Consider the following 24060-nt stretch of genomic DNA (forward strand, 5'->3'; position numbering starts at 1 on the left):
CACATAAAAATGGACAACTTACTTAGCCTTACTGGACCTCAGTTTCCTCATCTGTCAAAATGAAAACTCAAGACATCTCTCATAAAAATGTGCTAATTTAATGAATTCAAGATTAAAGCCAGTGGCATAATATGGGACACACAGAAAAAGGGCTCACTTCTGATGACTATACTTTCTGAGAGAGGGACCATTTGCCACCTGGACTACTGCAAGAGCCTATTGAGTAACTACCCTAATGCTACACTCTGCTCCTTCATAACAATCCCACACACAAGCCATAGTGATATTCTTCAAATAAAAATCAACTCACAGCACCCCCTCCATTGGCTTTCCATTGGCTCACAAGGTCCTCCCAACCTTGTCTCACCCCTTCACCAGCCCACCAAACTAGCCGCCTCTCGGCTCCTGGACATGGCAACAGAAAATTCAAAAATTCTACTTTAAGTGGAATGTTCTACCTTAACACATACCCATGACTGGTTCCGTTTTGTCATTTGGGTCTCAACTATAAAGACACCTCTGAGCAAGGCCTGCCCTGCTCTGACCGGCCCTGCCCATTCTAAGGTCTATCAATCCACTGGAGTCTCTCTAGCACACCACTTATTTTAGTAGCAGAGCACCAGCTATGGAGTTTCATGGATGTCTCTGCCCAAGTGTTTTGTGTGCGTTCTCCATGACAACAAGGACTTGATTGCTTGGCAAACACTGACCATTCAGGGTGGGTAGCAGGGGCAGTGGCATTCTATGACATTCCTTACTTAAGAGGGTAATACAGGAACAGGAGTAAAATTTGAAATCTTGCTAAATTTGAAAGCACGTTTATTCATAAAAGCCCACTGAAAGAGGGAGGTTTGTCTTATTTCCTAGCACCTGCTATGGGCACCTCTCTGGCTCCTCTCTAAAGAAAGAAATGGGTGCCTTCTTTTATTCAACTCACAAGTCAGGAGCACAATCACAATTCAGATTTGCATCCCCACAGTGGGCAAGTAAACACCCAGCACCCTAGGAGGGCCTCCTTTGACCTGTACAAAGTCAGCTGATTAGCCCTGCAGCCCCCCGACAGAGAGAATGCATCTCCTCCTGAGGACAAGGGTCATCCCCCTTAAGACTCTTTCTGTCCAGGCCAGATTGCAGTTTTAGCCCACCACTGGATGCCTTTGTTCTCCTTTTCCCCCAGGGTAATAGCTACTGGATTTCCCAGCTGAATTTACTTTGTTATTTATGACCCCTATCACCAACCTCACATTGGGCCCTTTGCACAATTTCTCTAGCCTGGCTGATGTTAAGGTATTTGAGAGTCCACCAATAAAATAAAACTAAAGGTTTTTGAAATTGTGAATATTCTATTTTGGAATTAAAACATGTCTTGACACAGAAGGCTCTTAATTCATTGGAAATTAAGCCACATTTATATCCCAATGTTTGGAATTTGGATTTTAAGATCATAATATCATAATTATCAGGGTTATCTCAAACAGAAAAGCTCAGCAGTTTGAGAATGAGTAGAAATGGATTTTGTTTTCACTAAGGGAAAATATGACATACTACCTAGGGGAAGCAGCAGCTCTTGAAAACCAATGAAAAGGGAAGCCGGCCACAGAAGTGTGGAGGGGCTGTGGGATAGGAATGACATACTGGCAAATTCAAATAAGGAGGTAAATTAAACTCTGCAACAGAAAAACTGTGGGGTCAGTGATGGGAAACATAGCTACCCAAAGATCTGTTTAGATATTAAAAGGCAATTAAATAAGTCTTAGGGATCACCATGACTGGTGCAGTAGAGGGCCAGCTCCCCCTGGAACATGCTGGCTTGCAAGTATTCCCTTCTCTGAGCTCCACCCTTTAACCAAAGAGACTTCTCAGGTCCTCACAGGTATCAGATTGTCCTTTGGCCTCCAGATCTTTGCAAACATTCCTCTCTACCTCTTTGCCAGGGAGTAGGTCACTTCCTCCAGGAAGCCTTCTGGACTCATCAAGTCTGAGTCAGATATGTGTGTTACCTGCTCCCAAAGGACCCAGTTTCATTCTCTTGTGACACATCCTTTGTGTGGGCTTTCACATTGGCTTATCTACCTGTTTTAATGTCCCATTGGCCTGTAGCTCCATGGAAGCAGGGACCTTGCTCTGTCCAACACTGGTGAGCACTTAGGAGACCTCAGTAAGCATGTGCTCAATTAACACTGACAGATGAACAACTGAATGAATCCAGATTTTTTCCTTATTTTGTTCTAAGGAGAAACTCATCAAAAACTGAGTTTAATAAAAAGCCTGGATCCCCAAAAGGAGGGAAGACATTCATTGCAGGAGAGCCCCAAAGTGGAAACCCAAGTGCAAAAGCTACCAGAATTTAGGAAGTTGAATACTTTTCAAAGAGTGGTACAAGAATCCAAACTCTACCAGAAATAGGAAGAATGGAGCAATAAAATGCTGGACCAGTTACCCTATATTAAACCAAACTGAAAAAGGCACAAGAGAGAAAATGCAGCCCTTTGACTAAGAAGTATGATGATATAGCACAAATTTACATGTACAGATCAAGAAAGCTAAAGCAGGAGATGCACCTTTCAAGAGACATCAAAGGTAACATTCTTTAATGTAATTTCTTTAATATAAGAAAAAGGGGGAACCAGAGATAATGTTGAAAATGGGATGGAAAGCTACTAGGAGATGGCTATGAAATAGCAGGAGTTGCTGTGTTTCTCATGGTTTATTCTACAAAGGAAGGAAGGAAGAAATGAAGGGGGAAGGGAAAAAAGAAACTATTAGGAACTAGGAAAAAATTGTGACTTGCATTGAGTAGGTGCCAAATTAGAAAAAGAAAAGAATTACATGAAATATTTAAATGACTGGATGTATGAGCCCAAATCAGTTTGTCAATAAAGGTTCCTGTTACATGTATACTTGGATGTTAACACGTTGGAAAGATGCTACCAAAATCATGAATTACCTAGAGGTTATTGAAGATATGACAAATCACTGAAATTTGGAAAAGGGGAAAGAAATATCATGCTCACCTTAACTATAGGAAAAATACATACCTGCTCAATTTAAGATGGCTGTCAAAATGAGAGAAGTATCTCTCCTGTGGTATCCCCAGGGTACTCAAAATGAGGGTCCTCATTCACATCTGTGAGTCAAGTACTGATTTATTCCAAAGTAAGACAATCCACCACATGTGAGAATCCTAGCAGTGCTAAATGTAGGTATGTATGTGGAAACAAATATTTTTGATGCTTTAAAATGTATAATTTATAAATGTATAATTATGTCATAAATACTTTAAACCCTGCTTATTTTTAAAAAGAACTGGGTAATTAAGTTTGGATCATAGACTGCATATAATGACTAAGTTGTCAAATGGAGGTAGAAGCATCAAACTCTTCAGGTGCCAAGTAGTCAACTCTAACTGGCAGGCTCTGGACAAACTTCATCTCTGGAGTGACTGAGGTCAAGCAACTGAACATTTTGCCCTTCTCTGCTTTAACGTGGCATTAATATGCCTTGCTGGTCCTGCCCTAGGGATTCTGGTGGATATAAGAGCTCAATACTGCCCCTAAATTACCACGTTATTCCGTTAAAAAGATGAATTTCAACCAAATAAATATGAAGATGAAATTGGCTTTATCAATTCATGAAACAAGCAGCATCCCATCTAGAAATTAAAAGGGTGCTCTAAGGAGTTGTACAAGATAAAAGGGTTTTATAGGAAGAATGTGGTAGGGTGCGCAAGGGAGCTATTAGTGAAAGAAAAGAGTATTTGGGTACCAGGACACCTTTTCTTTGAGGGAAGAAAAGTGGGAGGGTGTTTATCATGTAGACTGCCTCTTCTTTCTGTAGGGCATTGAGTGAGCCAACCAGACAGATTACCTTACTGGTGCTTGACCAGAATATTCCATACTAGTGATTAAGATTATGTTTCTGAAAGAGACTGAAATTGGAATTAGATCAGGTATTAAATCTAGGTTTCGTTTCAATGGGCTTTTAACACGAATGACACCTTTTGGCCTGTGACTTTTTTCTTTCACAATCTAAAGATCAACGTACATGGACAACACAAGGACATAGCTATGATGAGTTTAAAGGGGAGAATAACACATCTACTTAGTGTCAGGGTAGGAAAATATCCTTGTTAGATGAAACTTAAAAAAAAACTTTCAAAGGAAGTAGCCCTTAGATAGGACTCGAAGAATAAATAGGATTTGAAGGTGAGGAAGAAAGACAAGAACTATTCTACAAGGAACAACAGAATGAGCAGTACAGCCTGAACAGCTGGCCAGAGGAAGCCAGACTTGCCTCAGGGGAGGGTTGTGTTAGCCATCAGTGGAAGAGAAAGCTCAGCCAGTGTACCACCAACAGGCCAATTAATTTTCTCTACAACATGGTCTCCCTTAGCCTTTTCTTTCTAATTCCTCTCCTAAGTGTCCTTCAGGCTTGTCCCTGGACCCCTCTAGTAAATATATCACCAAAATTCAATGGATAAAATCAGTAACTAATTTTAGAAATGCTACAGTGCTTTTTTCACCTTTGGTTCCCAGTTTCACTTGCTGTCCCCCAAGATCAATATGAAAATTTCACTCACATTAAGCACAAGAGGAGTCAACATCCACTGGTAAGAGTCAATGGGAACTCTAAGAATTATCCCAAAATTTCTACCATTTTCTGCAGTTATCTTGCAATGTAGCTCTTCTAAAAAAATACACGGAAGTGGCTCATTGTTTCTAGTCTTCAAGCATTACCTCAGGGTTTCTGAAAGAAAGCTTGGATTGTTATGTCGAATTTCTAAAAGAAAGACAAGAATAAGCAGGGAGCTACTCTTAAGCTCACACATAACAGTTTTGCAAAGATTCACAGACTTGTTTGCATTTCCCTTTTCAGTTTCCCATACAACTCAAGACCAATATCCAAAAAAGCAAGATACCTAGCAAAGCCCCCAGACTATGACCCAACATAAGTCTTTCAGGTTTAAACAGTCTACTGTTCCAAAGGAAAAAAAAAGAAAGCCAAAACACTCCTGCTGGGTTCATCAAATGTTCTTCTCTAAGAGGTAAAGGTAGCCTGGATGAGATCAGAGCTGTGTGCTCAGAAAACTGTCACTGCCTTTGCAGTTTGTGCAACACCAAATTGTTCATTTGTGCCTTGTAGGCATTTTTGTCTCTTAGTCTGCACAAGACACTCCCATAGTAAGAGGAATGTGAGCAGGTGCACCTACTAAATATGTAAAATACACATCTTCTCTTCCATTCTATTAGAAGATGTACTTCTGAGGAGTATAGAAAGTCACCTAATATAAAAACAGACAGGTAGGAAGATAATCTTACATGAATTTTTTTTAAAGAATGCAAGTGGCCTCAGGACATTAGCTTTCCACAGAAAATAAATACAAGCAATTAAAAATTCAGTTTCTTTTCGTTAAGCTACTTCCCCAGGTTTTGCTAATTAGCAACTAATAGCACAGTCATTTGAGCTGGGAAACATAAGGAAGAATACCAGTGGTATGTTTTCAATCACAGCACTGACGTGGAAGAATGAATCATATTTTCCAGGAGAAATTACTGCTTGGGAGAAGTTGAGGGCAGAAGAAAAGCGGTCTTCACATAACTATAAAATTGCAAAAGAGACCTGAAATTTTAGAAAAGGGGTCATTTTTCTTTCCCCTTTAACAAAACCAGCAGGGAACCTATAGGGCATGACTAGTAAATTCAAGAAACTCCCCACAAAGAGCTGTGCAGGAACAGTTAGAAAACTCAACTCTTCACAGTTAAGACTATGACAGAAGACAATGAAACACATGTTTCCTGTAACAAGGAACAGAGTAAAACTTAAGTGTCACCCCTAGGGTACTGGAATACTTTAATTATTATGTCACCTGCCTTGCAAGTTTATAAAAGAATAAATGCATTGGCAGTAAGTGAAAGCAGGAGATGGTGGTGGTTTAAAATATCTGGCTACAGATGGAACAGAAGCAGCATAAAACTGCTGAGAAATCCTTGGGCAGGAGATAGGGGTCTTTATCGTAACTAAAGTCAGCTCCCTCAAATCTAGCCCCTCCCATGCTCTCCCCAATTATCAAGTGCTAGTGATTCTGCTTCAGTGAGCGGCACTACACCATGTCTGAGCCATGCAGCCTGAAAGTCTACTTTCTGGCCTTGATATACAGCCCATCCACAGTTCCCTTCATAAGAGAATAACCCCCAATGCTCCCACGAGGCAGATTTTATTCCAAACATATGTTGCAAATGTTTGAAGTACCCATTATCCCTGGGTTTTCTTTTTCTTTTTTTTTTAAGTCAAACCCACAAAACCTAAAATACTTTGAATCCTGCCTAAGTGCAATTTGTGAAGATGCAACATTGTATACCCAAGTATAATAAAGTCTTGTGCAATAAAAATTTCACAGACATCCTTCCGAGGGGAAAAAATGATTTTCCGTTTTCTGGTCTTACAGGAAGCCTGCCCATGCATTAGAAACACAAAGTTATTATATATAGAAACACAAATTAGGATCTTGGAAAGTCTGCATTTTCCAACCACAAAGAAATGAAGGAATTACTGTGAGTGCACAGATACCCAGCTACACTGTGTTAGAAGAGTCTTTTTCTTTTGTGTGTGCATGTGTGTGTGTGTGTGTGTGTGTGTGTGTGTGTGTTAGAAGAGTCTTTTCTCTCCCAAAGCCTGATGGAGCTGGCACAGAACTCAAAGGAAAAGGGAATGGCCTAAAAAGGTGTTTCTGAACCTTGAGTGCTAAGGTCTGCAATGAACTTGTGTTACTGACAATGCTGCAGGACTGAGACAAGGTAAAAAAAAAGGTAATCACCTTTTACATCTTGTTTTTTTTTAATTATTGGTTTTAGAAAGATAGGAAGGGAGGAAGGGGGAGAGAGAGAGAGAAGTATCGATTTATTGTTCCACTTATTTTTGCATTCATTGCTTGCTTCTTGTATGTGCCCCAACTAGAGATCAAATCCACAACATTGGTATATCGGGACAATGCTCTAATTAACTGAGCTTCCTGACCAAGGCAAACTTCTACATTTCATTTTTAAAAGATGGTGCTTTTCTCACATTCTAAATAACTCTCAGAAGATATATTGACTTTAGCATCACATCAGTTATTAGTCTTACTGTATAATTCAAGCCAGACAAAATCTAACAGATTTTATTATAAAGTACCAAAAAAATACTGTTTATACTAGTAGAAGATTAAATAATCCAACAGAGTTCTAGAAAAAGTAAAGTCATATCCTATCTGACTCCTTGAAACTTAGTTTAGGACATCTTTAAGTTATTGAAAATAAATAAGTAATATTGCACCTTTCATTTTATACATGTATTAAGTTTATATTCATTACATAAAACACTTTATAGAGAGAATTTAAAATGTTAAAATTTCTCAAATTCATTTAAAAGCTTAATTTCTTTACTTACAAAACAGGAAAAAATTTTAGCCAGCCCACTAAGATGAGAAAGGGCTATGTTCAGAAGGCCACAAAACAGAATTCTGACCACAACAACACTTTTCCTAAGGCTTATAAACCTCCACTCCATGTCTAATCTGTGTTTATATGAGACACTGACCCTCAGGGAAGCAGGTGAGCAGATCTGGCAGAGAAAAGCCAGTCTACCCTGAACCAAACACAACTGCAGCACTAACAGAAATAACTTGGTTTGGAGAATGAACTTATCAACTATAGATGATGATGAAGATGATGATGATGATGATGAAGAACAGAGAAGAAAGAGGGGGGAAATAGGAATAGGAAGAGGAAGGAGTCAGAGGACAACAACTACCATAATACTTTTGAGGCACTTGCCATGAGCCCGAGATTTTATTAAATACTTTATTTGCACTGGCTCACTTAATTCTCAAGAGAACACCATGGGATAGGCGGTCATATACCACCTCCATTCTACAGTTAGAAAATGATTCTTAGAAGGGTCACCACACTTGGTAAAGGTCATGCAGGCAGTAAGTGACAAAGCTGGAACTTAAACTCAAATACCCTGATTGCTCTAGGACTCCTTGTCCATATTACATGAGAACTAGGGACATTTATTGAAGAAACAAGAAACACTGTACACAGGACAATGACACCTCAGTCCCCTTCAAAGTAGGCACCTTGGGACTTCACACAGTTCTCCCAATTGCTATCAGCTGCTCCATCCTATTTCCCTAAATCACATCAATTGTTTGAAATCTCTTTCCTTTCAAAAGTGATTTTAGTTTTGGGAAAAGCCAGAAGTGTCAGGGTGCCAAATCTGGACTATAGGGGGGCTGAGTCACCTGGGTGATTTGATGTTTCGCAAAAAAAACTGTGCACGAGACATGATGCGTGAGCAGGTGTGTTGTGATGAAGCTGCCAGTTATCATTTGCCCATAGCTGCCACTTTCTGAATCATCCAAATAGTTTCCACAGAGAAATTCTCAAGCTTAAGGCAAAATTTGATGCAGATTTGTTGCTCTACTCGCTCAGTCATTTTGAATGTGACAGCCACACAGTACACATGCTCACTCAAGGGCATCTACCACCCCCACTGACTAGTACAATGAAGTTATCATTGTTCACACATGTACATTCCAGTCCACTCTCCTTGGCTATCAGGTTACATCACTGTCGTGTAAACTGTTCTCATTATATTAACAATGGTTGGACTTTTTCCACACAGACCTCGTATATGTAATGATATCATTTATTTATGACCAATTTAGGGACTATATTGGAATGGTGGGTCAAATAATATGTGCCATTTTGTAACAAACAATTTACATAGCTCGTAAGTTATCGTGTAATTTTAATAGTGATTTGAACAATATTGTGGGAAAAGCTAAAGAACAGCTAATCTATTGGTGCTATGCCCTCTAAACAGTGACAAATGATTTCTAACAAAGGCCAATAAATAAAAATACAATGTAGTAAACAGAAATGTGCTCAGAGAAAAGCCCTATCAACACTATTTTAAACTCTCATTCCTAAAATAAAAGAAAATGAAGTAACCTTTTAATGATGGAAGGACAGAAACATGCATACTACACCTCCTCATTTCTGCAGCTATGGAAGCAACACAGCAACAGGACTAATAAGTCCTTTTTAAACAGAAGTTGTAGACTTTTTAAGGATCCATAAAACCTTTTCTTCCATACTTCTAATCACTTTTTAAAAAATTCTCTCTCCATTTAAAAAAAATAACATTATCTTCCATCTTTATCAACAATATATTGTGGGGAGGAGACAATAGCTGAAACTTAGGGCTGTGCAAGGCCCTTTGATCTGAGCCCTGGTGAGGCACAATCACCCTCTGTTGCAAGCCAACTAATAAAGAAATGGAATTAGCTTTAGCCTGGGCACTTTCTTGAGCAAGAAAACATGCACTAATCAGCTCTCCGCAATAATCAGTCATCTGGCTAATGACCTTTTGCCTTAAAACAGTAAATTTTCTGAATGATGTAGATAAAGGGAAACAAGAACCAGTCCCCCATTCTGGAGCTCAACAGATCCTCTGGAATTGCAGCCGGGAAGGTTAAATGGCAAGTCTGTATCCTGGCAAAGTGATAAATCTGTAATAAAGAGCCACAAACTTTGGCACCTCAATACAAACTTCATTATTCCACAACAAAATTATATTTTTTAACTAGAAAGAGGCCAGAAATAAACTCAACACATAATATTTTTCTTTATATTCTGATTTTGCAAAAAACAATTATATATTTCTTTTCAGAATCCTCATTGATTTCTTAAATGTTATTAGTGTTGAAAAGGAAGCTTCCAATGTTTCTGATATACTTGGTTAGAGAAGAAAGTAGAGCATGTAGAAAAATCTTCCATGTTAAAGAATTTAGTACAGATTTGTTGAAATAAGTTCGTTCCTCCTCAACAATTAAGCAAAATTTCATTAAAAATGGGAATTGGTGCTGTTAAAGATTTCAGCTAATGCAGCCCACTTTCATTACTCCCCCATAAACCAATTTTCCTCCTGCAGCACCTAGCTGGGTGAGGCAAATTTTCCAGTTGCCAGGAAAGATCCATGTGAATGAGCCACAGATGGTCACCGAGGCCTAAAGTTACTTAGAGATAAAAGGAAATGCCTCTCCCTAAAAAGAATGGACACAAACTGAGAAATAAGAAGAAAGGTGGAAAGTAAATAAAATACTTATATAAACTAATATAAGGCAAATAATTAACGCTTATGTGCACACACACATACAGAGACTCCCATGGCTCTGGAACACATGCTGTGAGACAGGACCCACTTACGGTAGTGAGGTTCCACGTAACCGTTCCTGGGGTCCATGGCGAACACAGCCCCACGGTATGGGACGGAAGGCTCAGCCAAGTGCGGCAGAGACCCATGGATCTCCTTCTTGATCAGTGAGCCCCTCTCGTCACTAGATGTTGAAGGCTCCTCACTGATCTTGCTGAGCCCCTGGACACTCTGTGGCTGCATAGTGACTGCGTTTCTTCTCTCTCTGTGATAGGTCTGTCCAGGACTTTCATCCTCTAAAGAAAGAACATAAAAGCTCTGTGACCATTTAAGGAACAATTCAAAAATAGTCATCAATTAGGTCTCCCTCCAAAGAAGAAGCCATTTTCTCATTCTTGGCAACTTGGAAAGCTGCACCATGATAGGATGTTCTTCACACAAAACTGCTTATGAGTAAGGGTCTAAAATAAAAATGGAAAGATGAAGGGGAGCTGGAAATGAGCCAATTAAATTGAAACATAGTTAAAATCAGCAAGTTATCACAAGCTTACAGCTGAATCTGCTAGTGCGGCTCTTCCTCACGGAATTGCCAATGCCCCTGCAGGTCCCACCGAGACTGGATGTTTTGCCAGCCAAGAGCTGTGGGTGTGCAGGTTCCCCTCATCTGTCTGAGGAAGCTGGGCCTCTAGGATAACAGGAGCCTGGACACTCACTGAAGCTCTGGGTGATCCTGGGGTTGGAGGGGCCTCTGTTCCTCAGTGGATGACCTGTTAGAAAGTAACCCAGATGCTTCTGTGTTTGTTTTTGTGTGATTTGTAACCCAATGAGAGATTTAACAGAGTAAGAAGTGGCACAGAAAATCCACTGGTTACAAAAGATAAAGGTGCCAATCATGGAAACCACCAGGGTCCCTTGCAAGACACTTCCTGATTCAGACCATAGCATGGAGCTGATAACTAAAAGGAAAGAGGAATGAGGGTGAAAGTTCAAGTGTGAGAAGGCTCTGGGGTAAGCAAGGCATCCATTATGCTCTCACACACACACACACACACACACGTACATGCTCTAGGTGGGGTCCAGACATTGCCTCAAACATGTAAGAAACATTAATGTAATGACATTCTTCATATATTTGATACCCCAGCTCCCTAACACTTCTGGTTTCCTTTGATCTGTAAGAACTTTCCATCTATCCAATATGCTTCTCAGCAAATGGGACTGTATACCTTTCTACAATAGCAGATCAAAGAAACATGCACAAAATTAAACCAAACTGGCAATCTGAACTCACAAGTGAACTAATTCATCTATTAGAATCACACACATACTCCAAAACTACATATGCCAAAAAAGCTCTGCATTTAAACAACAGATATCCTCTGAAAGATAAGTGCTGATGAAAAAAATAAGTTGTTCAAGCACTGCTGAGACATCCAACCTGAAAATTCCTGATCTAAAAAACAAAACTATATTTGAGTATAAATAATAATATTGTACATTTTACATGGACAAATTTTTATCATATCTCAATATACAAACTTATCTTCAAAGTATTCCATAAAGTGTATATGTCTAGGTGAGAGACTCTAAAAACCAGAGAAAGTATGCTTTAGTAGTTCCGTAGTTACTTGTACAAATTCAGAAAGAAGTATACCTATAAACACAGACAAGCATCAAAATACAAACTAATCACTATTGCTTTGTGTTGACTAATGACTTAAACTACCAAACTATCTAAAGCCAACAGTCTTTCTGCCTATATCTAGGACTTTAAGAAATAAGCAATGAGTTTTTTTCAGTCTAGCAAATAACTGAGCAAAACAGTACAAACCATGACATACATTTTGGTTTTTAGTGAATTTGCTAACTACTACAGGTTAACTATGAAACATTATTTTGTGCAGATCCTCACCCCAAACCTTGTAATTATGGGATTAATTATGTCAAATAACTACTAAAAATAGTGTAATTTCACATTTTTACACATTGATCTTTACAAAAGCAATTCAAACCATGCTTTTGCTAATTTAAAAACAAACTACAGAAAATCCTACATTTGTATTTTCCTTCTGATTAATATTTAGCTAAAAAGCATAGTCCACACTTGTACTTCATTAGCAGTGAAGTTGCAACCCATAGAATAAAGGCCTGCAATTACATAAAAGCCAAAAGGTGTCAAAAACACTAAAACTCTTAGTTTTATTAAAAATTCTGTAACCAAAAAATTGCCAAAGTCATATTTTCCACTAATTTATACCTGTATAAAACCTTTACTTCAACCTGAATGTGTAGCACTGAGGTGTAAATGCTGTAGAAAGGACCTTCTTTTGGAAAGCCAGCAAGCCCTTACCAGGAGGAGCTAAAACATGTAATTATCATTCTCTGGGAAAGGTGAATAACCAAGTTCTACTTATCTCTTCCAGTTTTAAAACAGGATTCCCTTGACTTACTAGTCCTAGAAGAAATTAACTCTTCTTCTCTTAAAACTGTATCACTAAACTGAGTGAGTTTTTTTTGAAGTCATGCCTTTGTTATGAGCATTTGAATCCAACTTCACGAGAAACTGAATAATTGGCAAGGTCTGTCCAGAATCTTCCCATCTCCCCCCACAGTCTCCTGGGAGGAGGAAGTTTGGGGGGTGGGGGGGGATGTGGAAAAAAGCCATCTTTTTAGCTAAATGATTCTTTTTTTCACAAGTAGTTAACTTTAAAAAAATAAATTATCTTGTTAATGAGAGTTAAGCTAACATATGAATATTAAATTTATAAAAAGAAATAAGCAATGCTCAAATACTTAATGGAAAAAATTAACAAATTCCCTTAGTGAAGTAAAAAAAATGCAGGCAATTTTTTTTATGTGGAAACTTTCATCAGTGTTACTTTTACAATGGTTACGTCTACCACATTTTTACCTACCATCCCTCTCCAAAACATTCCAGTAGACAAGTATTTCATGAAGTTTACCTCTTGTACTGAGTTTCTTCTGATGGGTATTCAGATGAAAACTTGACAGTAGACATGCTCCAGAATACAAACAGCTACAGGGCTTAAAAGCACATTCTCCCCAGTAAAACCTTCCAAGCAATATTCCTTGCCTGCTCTTATAAATTTAGCAACCAAATCAGCAAGCCAAAAGACAAAAGCTGTCTAATCTTGCTCAGTTGAACCAAGTTGTTCAATAAAGTTTGAGAGTCAGTGCAGACAGCTACGCTAGGCCAAATTATTGACAGAAACATACTGTCCACCATGGCAACAAGAAGTCCACTACAAAAATGTAAGCAAATGACCCACTGCTACAGGAGCATATACCAGTGTACTTTAACAGCCAAAGAGGAGGCAACTGTTCAGCTTCTTTATGTTAAACAGTTGCATGCTTATGGGTCACACCAAAATGTGCAGTTCACTAAAAAGTTTCAGGAAAAAATGCTTCCTTCTTTCTTTGTATCTGTACTTGAGTGGGAGTTAATGAATCCCTGAAACAAATGGAGAGCTGCCCAAACATCATATTCTAGAAACTGTTCCAGATTTTACAAACTCACCCAAAGGCAACTGACATCAAGGTGGACATTCAAGTGCCATAAACTCTAAGAACTCCAAAGTTGCTTCATCTCAAACACTGTTCAGACTGTTTACAATAAATATTAAAAGAAAGTAATCCTGTTGGGTGAAACAGGACTAGAACACACACTCCTCCTGTGCACTGCTCAAAAACTCCTGACAATTTCTCATTGCAACCCAGGAAATGGTATATATTCACCTAAGACTTGTATAAAAATAAAAAATCCTACACTGTATCACTAACTAGGAACACTTCTTGTCACCCTAAAAAATTAGCTGATTAGGAAGGAACTCATGGTAGAAGTGTTCACATTTTTTTCAATTAACTTCAATTTCAAGCAGTTCCCTTAAACCCCGTTTTAACACCATTACTCTTTTCTTCCCCCAAGACATAGAAGACAGAGTGTAAGAGAAGCAACAATACTTACAACTCAGTCCCCAGGTTCTGGCCGGCTACTTTCTGCAAACTTCTCTTGGTGGGCTTTCTCTAGTTGTGCAGACCCTCTAGGAATATTCTTGGTGTCTCTCTGCCTCCCTTTCCCCCTCCCAGGCAATGCTGCTCCCATCAGAGGAACCAAAAGTCGTTGAAGCCATGCTAAATTTAACAAGCTCATTAGTATTCTTTCTGAGTGCTTCTGAGTGAACTCTCTCTATTCAAGCAGATCTCTCCAGGAGAAGGGTCAGGCGGCTAATCATTAAATCAAACTAATGTCACCCTATCACAATCAGCCAGAGAGAAGGAGGGTTTATTATTTCAGTTTATGCTAAATAAATGGTTTTACAAATGGTCCCCAAGCAAGGTCAACAACAGCTTCAATTACAAGACAAACTTAACAAGAGATGCTATAAACCAAGTACTCTGTATTGACTTAAGATCAGGCTCAACTCCACATATTGCCACTAGCAGGGTAGTACAGGAATGCATATTGTAAAATAAAGGAAGGGGGGAGCTTCTTTCTTTGCCAGAATTTGCGACTGCACTCCTCATTCACCTCTCTCCAACCAGCTAGCAGCTCAGCTCAATTCACCCCACACAAAGGCTAGAGCCCAGACCTCAATGGACCGAGTGAAACATGTTCAAAACTAGGCTCTCTATTGTGACTGAATTTCTTAACATCTTTTCAAAAAGCGGAGAATGCCTTGAGGCTAAAGGAAGAAACAGGCTAATGGTGAATTGGGAATTCTGAGCAAATTTCAGAGCCCTTTCCTCCTAGCTTTTGAGGTTGAAAGCAAGCTCTTTCCTTTCAAGTTTCAAAGTCCTCCTTCCTCCCGCAGTGTCACAGAAGGATTTGAAAAGAAGGTAATTGTGCTCACAGTCTCCCTGATCAGAGCTTACGTCCTATTTCTGGTATTTCGGAATACTTCTTGCAATAATAGTGCATATAGCTCAATCCTTTAACCGGCCTGCACTCTGCAATTGCTCATTAAATGAACAATTGCAAGTATAAAATGCCTTTTATGTTCAAGGTCTGGATATAAGATAAGCATTCTAGGACTCTAAATTTGGTTTACTAAGGAAACTTTCCATCATTAAATTACAAAACTGAAGTCAGAATACAGGCTTTCCCAGAAAAGTGGCACTCAGATTTCGGTGAGTCAATATGAAGGGAGAATGGGGGTGGGGGACATCAAAACGTTAAGAGGTGGGGGATGGAGACTGGATACTCAGGTTTCTAGTCAAATGGGATTCTAACAAGAAAATAATATTTCCCTGTTTAGGTAGGTCTGAGTTTGTGAAACCTCAAAACTGAATGATAGAAAGTCATCTTCAAATACATTAAAACACAGGTCTGAGACTCAATCAATATGCAGATGACTATTCATGACCCTTCCCACACCAGCAAACATCACACCTGCTCCTTATAAAAAGAAACATATCTTTACCACTATGAAAAGTTTCATCATTTATATTATCTCACTCCCTCACAACAACCCATGGCTGTGGCAGGGCAAGGTGTTAAGTGCAATTCCCAGATCAAAAACAAGTAACCATGATTCCTACAAGTAGGTGATGAAAGAAGACTGGTACCCATGCCTTTCTGAAGGCACACATCCCCATAAACAGGACAAGAAGTCTGTTCCTGAACAGTTTTGGGGATGACACCTGAAGTAGTGGTGCACTCCTAGCCTCCACTATCACTACTACGACCAATAAAAGAAAAAAGAGTAATTACATTTTTATGCACAGACATTTTCAAAACTCTGATACACTCCCATTAAGTTTCTGTCAACATACATACACTCCTAGAAAGCACCCAGGAGAAATGACATATCTATGGTGTGACATACAACCTCACGGTCTTGGTACCATAGAGCATCCTACCCACACAGGCATGAGGACACTCATTTGGGCTGCACCATGCTCCACAGCACACTGAGGCTCAGCCAATAGCTGTTGAGTATTGCTGCAGTTCTTAATGCTCCCACAAGCCTGGAGCCCCACCTTCCTGTTCTAAGCAAGAAACAGAGCATCTTTTCTTCTGCTTTCCTTCCAGGAAATTGCCTCACTGTGGTCACAAAGAGCATTATTTCATTTTTTTCCTATTATGCATTTGTTGCATCTTGTCAGCTTTTAATTTTTTGGTTATTTACATTTTGATACTCTGAAAAAAAAAACAATGGGACCCAAGTTCTCACTTCCGATTCATAATTTTCATGACTTTGAACAAAGAGAGATCAAAAATGAAAAAAACACAAGAGGCCAAGAACTGTAGAATTTAAGTTGCAGAATTATTCTAGGAAGGGGGAATAACGTTCCTATGGTTTTTGGAAGCAGAGTCTTGCCCCTTTCTATCTAGATGGATGGTATGCCTAAACAGGGGCTATTCCCAATAATGTGTGGAGCTTGGCTTCCAAAGGGAGATATAGCAACAATGACTTCTCTAAGAACATTTCCAATGCCCTTAGGGTCAGACATCCCCCTTGTGCAGCTAACCATACATCTTCCATTGACAATGACTGATGACAGAGGGAGTGGTCCAGATGAATGTGGAAAAAGACCTCTGCTTTCTCTGCAACCTTTAAACTATACTGCGGGGCCTACAACACCAGAGGGCTGAACCAGGACCTGAAGCTTCAGAGAAATCCAAGTGGCAATCTTCACTCAAAGATTATAGGGTAGCTCTCTCTACCTACTTTCATCAACATAGAGGTCTGAAGGTGAAAGGAAAAAGAAAATGCCCTCCCTCCATCAGTCTAATGAGTATCTTAGTTATTTTTAACACTTCTAGAGTTCTTTTTTGCCAAAATAGTCTAGACTAACATCCCACCAGTCCTTCACCAGAAACTGTTTGCTCCACAAAGTAGATTAGTGCTCAATCCAAGGCTAATTTCTCACCTCACTCCCCACTACTCAATTGTAAACAGAGCTCCATTCAACTTCAAAAGGAGTTCCCTGGGACAGAAAAGAATGGGCAGAGAAAGCAAGATGAGAGTTTAGATAAACGAAAATGAAAAACCTGAAAGGGCAGTAATCCCCTCCCCCACCGCCCCCATTCCACACAGCAGCAGAGAGCTGTGATGTATGATATGCAGAGCAAGCAGACTTCTGCCTTTTAAAAAAGATAGTACAATGAGGGCTCCACTCCTTGCCCTTCTGGAAAATCAAAGCAACTGATAATATAATCAACTTGTCTGAGGCTTCACTAGGCAAGCTCTTTGGCCTATAGAGTTTCCATTTAGTTTTTCTGTGCCTCAGAACCTTTACAAATCAGAGGTATATAACCTTGTCCAACACCACCGCCACCCTGGGACGATGGTTCTCAGCACTGATAACATGAACATCAAAGAATTACTGTGACTTGGTCAAACATTACCCAACACACTGGCACAATTTAAGTCCAAGCACAAACCCAACAATACTAACCAGCTTTCAAAATCCCAAGCAGAAAGCACTAGTCAAGTCCCACCTGTATCTAAGGAAAAAAATTAAAAAGCTGAAACAGGGCGCTGAGGGCCCCTGCAGCTTCTCCCATAAAAGGGAGAAGATAGTCCTTATTTTCTATGAGCATGGAAAAAAACCCTGAATTAAGAATTCTAAAATGTCATGGACCTTGTTTTAGCCTCCTATTAGTTACTAGTTGCTGCTTATACAGAGTGAGTTAATTAGTGACATCAAAGGCAATACAATAAATTCTCAAGAGGGCCAACTTTTTTCTTCCTTCTGATTAATAGAGCATTTATGCCTATTTGTGAGTAACAACCTCATGAACATTTAGGTATTGAGTTTTGAGAACTCATTTGCAGTCTTTTATAAACCAAGAATGAAGAGTTGCTCTTCCTTATTTTGCATATACAGACATGAGCAGTTAAGATTCTACAATGAGATCAACAACCAACAGCTTAACAGAAACAATAAAATGCCTGTTCACAAGACCAGTATCCAGGTTGCTGCTGCCCACTGCACCCTCCGATGAGACCTACCTGGAGATCTACCCCAACCCATGATTAGTGGGAGGACTCAGAGCCTACTCTTCCTTTCTTCAAAGATTGACAGGAATAAATCTCTGCGTGTAACAGCTTCCTCTGGCATCACTTTCAAAGGGTGGTTCTCAGGTTCACAACCCTCCCCTCAACAACAAAGTCCCATTTCCTAATCTTTCTGCCATTTTTTAAATTGCAGGAATGAACACAAACTTAATTGGCTTCCTCTGGTTTGTTTATGTTGCATGGTTTTTTGTTTTTAGAAGACTGTGTAATGAGGAAGCCCATGCAGACAGCAGTATTATATTTTAACAAAGTTTTGATGACCATGCTTAAATTAAGCCTTCACCCGTGTAGCTCAAGTTGGTTGGGCGTCATCCTACAAAGCGAAGAGTTGCGGGTTCAATTCCCAGTCAGAGCACATGCCTGGGTTGTGGCTTCAGTCCCCAGCCTGGGAGTGTGCAGAGGGCAACCGATCGACGTTTCTCTCTTGCATAGATGTTTTTCTCCCTCTAAAATTCCCCTCTCTCTAAAAATAAATAAATAAAATCTTAGACATACATACATACATACATACCATGCTTACTGCACTGCAGAAACTCCTTTGGTGTACATTTAAATATCGAGAATACTGTCATTGTACCTACTGAGCTGGGACTTCACCCCCACCGTGACAAGATTAGGGATGGTGAGCAGGGCTCACAACTGCTGACTCAGCTCTGGGTAAGGACAGGTGTTGCCTGGTGATCCCTCTAGTCACCACTTACTTTGACCTACAAAATGTGCTTTTGAGAAACCCAAATGACAACACAGTTTGATTCTTCACAATTTTATCATACATAAGGCATGAGACTAACTTCTATATACTTAGTGGCAAAAGTATGCAACTTTGTAAAACAGTTACACATAATGGTTCAGATACTGTCTATGAGTGAAGCAGGTAGGGTCACAAAACTTAACCTCCCCCAAAAGCCCATATTCATGGTCCCAGCCAAGACGGGATGCTTTGGTACTCCAGCTGCTCTCCTCTCCTCCTGTCAACCGTGCACAGGACAGGACAGAACAGAAACCAACTTACCCATCCTCCTCTGCAGTGAGACTGGGAACCAGGACACAGCCCAGACCTTTCTTCTGGCATTGTTCAAGCTTTCCAGGCACAGTTAGGAGAACCTAATGTCCCAATACCAATGGATGTATTTTTATTTTCGAGAAGTCCCAGTAAAAGCAATTAAGGAAACAAAAGGCCAAATTCATATACCTTTCTAAAATACAAGCAATTTTAGACTCACTCATTTTCCTACCAATCTCTTTCTTCAAAAGCCTGCCAACTCAAATTTGTTAACCATATACCAATTAATGACAGATAACATTCAGCTACTATGAGACAGGAAGGGCTTCACTTATTTTGTTTACTCTTCACTGCCACTTAATCAGAAAGGCACTGCCATTATGCTCATTTGCCAGATAATAAAATTGGGGCACAGAGAAGTTACTTTCCCAAGTTACCCGGATTGTTCACAGACAGAGTCTGGAAGCCCAGAAAATCACAACTCTAAAGCCCACATTGAAATATTTGGCTATCAGAACCCCCTACTCAATGATAAAAAATATATAAAATAAATTTGAATTTGAATTTTGGTCAATACCCTAAAGCATAGGTCTGCAAATTTCACAAGTACTCAACTCTGCTGCTGTAGAATGAAAGCAGCCACAGGCAGGATGTCAACCAATGAGCACAGGTGTGTTCCAATACACCTCTATTTATGGACACTAGAATTTGAATTTCATATAGTTTTCATGTTGCATTTTAAAGTAAAGAACCCTTCTTAGTAAGCTGTACAATAACCAGTAGCAAACTGTAAAATAATATTAAGTGTTAGAGAGAACAAAGACAGAGTCACCTCCTCAGACTATTAAAGTATTTCCATAATTGTCTAGATATATCAAATGATTCTATTTCCAGGATATACCTTAAAGAAAAAAATTAGCAAATATATTAATCTATATTCAATGATATCACAATGTTATTTTTAACAAGGAAAACAAGTTACCAAAATAAATATCCATTATTTTATTATATGATAAAGTAGTCATTAATTATAGTACACTAAGGATTTTAATTAACATAGGAAAGAATTTTTACTGAGTGCCAAATACTGTTCTAAGGCCTTGCATGCCAATCCTATGAGCTAAATGTAATTATGATCCTCATTATATAGATACAAAAAGTACTTGTCCAAGCAAACATAGCCTGAAAGTGGCAGAGTCTGGACTAGAATCCACTGTTCCCTCACTACACCAAATTTTTTAAGGATCCAAATTTTTGAAGAAAGAGAAGTTGGGAAGAAGAGAAATATGTAATTATTTCTATATAAAATCCCTAAGTTTAAAATAAACACTTTAAGAAACATACCAAAATAGCATGAAAATGTGTTTTTTTAATCCTCATCCTAGGATATGTTTTATTGATTTAGAGAGAGAGGATGAGAGACAGAGAGAAACATCAGTCTGTTGCCTCCCGTACACACCCCAGCTGAGGATCAAGCCCATATCCTAGGTATGTGCTCTAAACAGCAATCAAACCCACAACCTTTTGGTGCACAGGATAATGGTCCAACTAACTCAGCCACCCATCCAGGAGAGCATGAAAATATTTTTATGGGTTAGTTTTCTTTATGTTTCTGTATTTCCCAATTATTCTACATGGCAGAAAAAGCTGACTTATTTTACCCTTATTTCTAACTATCTCATATGTCTGACTTTTACAATAATTCTCTGGAAAAGTCCAAATTACATACTCAGAAATTAAAAAATTATCTCACAAATGTATCTCCTGAAGTCGTTTTAAATTATTTATCCCACCACTAGAAAGTAAAAGTACCTAGTAGGGTATTTTTACCAATGTTAGTAACACCTAACATTGGTATTGGGCTTTATGAAGATTTCAATAAATTTTCTTATTTAAAAGTCATATGATAAGTTTAACTATTTTGTATCTATGCCTCCCAAACAAGTACCAAAATTCCCTAACCTTTTTACCCACAAAACTTAGTAACTCAGCTTTCACCAGGCCATCCCTCAAAGGTTTAAGAGGGAAACTACAGTAGAAAATAGTGACTACCATGGTTATTGCTCATAGGTATTGAGCACTTACTAAATTAAGTGCCAGGCTATGTGCTACATGCTCCATGTATATTAATCCAATTGAATGCTCACAAGCCTATCAGGTATGCAGTATCATCATTGCAGTTATTCAGGTAAATAATTCTGAAGAAGTTTAAGAAACCTGCTTCAACTCATGCTTCAGGTAAATACCCAGATCAGCACACCTTTCTCATCTATTGTAAATGACTTGTAATCCCTGCAAAGTATCTTCTGTAAAGTGTCTGAAAGCCCACAGAACACTGATTTGCTTGCCACTTCATTGTTAAAATTGTTCTACTTCTTCCTATAAAGGTTATTAGGAAAGGATACTTAAAAGTGTAATCAAATGAACTTCAATGTAAACTTCAATCCACAGTTATGAAACATGGTTTAGAAACCTCTCTGAATTTCTTACTCTGCTTCAGTTCTTGATATTGCCAAGTTTGGATCTTGGACAAATCTAGACTCTTGCAGTATAAATGGCAACTCTCATGCTCAAGCTGAAGTATGTTTTCCCACCCCTCGTCCAAGCCCTTCCCTTCCATAATCTGTTATCTTCCTATATAGTCTTTGCAGGTTCTGAATAGTCATTTTACAAAGGATATTTAACATTATTTTCTGAGACACTGGGTTGCAGCTTTAGATGTAAGAAGCAATCTGAGTGTTTGGTTTGTGTTCAACTTGACTGTAGTTCCAACAGTTAAAGCCATGCATAGTTTATTGAAAGGTGCATATATCCAATAGTTAAAGAAACATACAGAGAAAGGGAGAAAACTTGCTCTCAGGCTGAAAACTTGCTCTCCCCTTCCACAGACTGGAAAGAAATGAGTCAATAAAATCTGTGTCACACCAAGAGGAAGCCTCCTCCCCAACAAAAGATGACTAAGAACTTTTGGCAAATTTAACAATTTTTTTAATCAAGAACAAAACTAGAAAACCAGACTACTTCTTAAAATGCACTATTAGGAATTGTAACTGTTCCTAAAAGTACAAGATATATTGTATTAAAACTAACAAGCATCTTTCAATTTCTTTTAACAACTGTGTATGCAATAAAAATACAGCAGTGCTTCATTTCACCAAAGGAGCTCAAGCAGAAAGAACCAAAATAAATAAATAATAAATTTATATGGGCCACTTATCAAAAATAAAATCATTTAATTCAACCTTTTACAAGAGTGCACACAGCATTTTGAAAGCAAAAATTCTCTTAATACAAATCTCCATTAAAAATCACTGCTGGGGCTGGAACAGAACAGGATGTTATTTTTCAATTTATTTTTTAATGTTTGGGTAGTAATGACATCACCTCCATCACATTTAATAAGGCAGCATGGTATAATAAAAAGGAGTTTGAAAATCTAAGTCCCAGACTTGTCTCTAGCACATAGTGGGTGTCTGATCCAGGGTAACTGAAGGTATATCAGATTTAAGTTGCCTCATACAGCAAGGGTATGATAAACTTTGCCTCTCTTACTTCATAGGATTTCCTGAGGGTTAAATAAAATAGTATTATGAAAAGGATCTTTTTGTGGGGGGTGGGAGAGAGGAATGGGGGGAAGGCAGGACAACTGTAACTGAACAACAATAAAAAGAGGCATATCAATAAACTTTAAATAAAGGATCTTTTTGTATAAACAGTGGCACTTACAAATGCCAGGTACTACCACAAAGCAGCATGGTGGGGTGCAAGTGCTCTGGGGAAGGAGTTAGAAGGCTGAGCTTCCAGGCCTGACCCTATAGCTATGTTGATTGAATCTTAGGCAAAGTCACAGAATTTCTCTGGCCTGCTGCTCCCCCTTGTGTAAAATGAGACATCACCTATGTATTCCACTAAAGTTCTCACAGATGTCCTAGGAAAAGACGGGATGATGTAGGAAAGTGCTCTGAAACCTTTAAAAGAACAAAATAGTGTACACCTTCAACAAGAACCAAGCCAGGCAGCTTAGAAGAAAATAATCACTGTTTCAAAACCACAAAAAGGATCCAAGTTAATGGCCTATAATTACAACTGGTCATTTCTTTCACCCACTTCTTTCTTTATTCTGGGTGAGGCTCATAATCATATGATCCCTTGAAATATGCACTGAAAATATCAATCTGCTCTCTACTTGATTTTCTACAATGACCCAAGACACTTGAATCTCCCCAAGAAACCCATTTTATATTTCTCCATAAACAATATTTATTATAAAGATTAAGCAAATTCTGTTAGGGTGATTACTGGCAAACTACCACCACTGCCTGTTTTTGTACAAAAATTAATTTTACATTTTTAGTGGTTGAAAAATTGCCAAAGAAAATTTCATGAATTATGAAAAGCATATGAAATTTAAATTTCAGTGTTCATAAATAAAGTTTTATTGGAACACAGCCAGGCTTATTCATTTTATACTGTCTGTGGCTGCTTTCACACTTCAAGAGAGAGCAGTGTTGAATACTGATAGAGACAAAATGGCCCAAGTAAATTCTAAACTATTTACTAGCTGTAAATATTTACAGAAAAAAGAATACCATCCCCAACTTACCCATCTCAAGGCATGAAACAATAAACCATACTTAGGAAAAATATACAAAAAATAAGGCAGCACCATTTTCAAGGTACTTAGTATTGGTGCTTCTGATATCACCACACATTAAAGATACAAAAAAGGCTTAGAGAAATGAACTTCCCTAAAGTTTCAAGTCAGTAAATAGGGTGTCAAACCAGTTCCTTATAAGTCAAAACCTGACAATTGAT

General features: G+C 38.7%; 1 protein-coding gene across 1 annotated transcript in view; it reads right to left on the reverse strand.

Moving 5' to 3' along the window:
* Positions 1-24060, reverse strand: part of GLI3 (GLI family zinc finger 3) — a 284734-nt gene that overhangs the window by 175767 nt on the left and 84907 nt on the right. Inside the window, exon 3 of the mRNA XM_045827801.1 lies at positions 10251-10493. Within this exon, the coding sequence (XP_045683757.1) occupies positions 10251-10493 (243 nt within the window). The remainder of the gene's footprint in view (positions 1-10250; positions 10494-24060) is intronic.

This window comes from Phyllostomus hastatus, unplaced genomic scaffold (assembly GCF_019186645.2).
Source record: "Phyllostomus hastatus isolate PE091 unplaced genomic scaffold, TTU_PhHast_1.1 phas_scaffold_78, whole genome shotgun sequence".
Taxonomy (NCBI): Eukaryota; Metazoa; Chordata; class Mammalia; order Chiroptera; family Phyllostomidae; genus Phyllostomus; species Phyllostomus hastatus.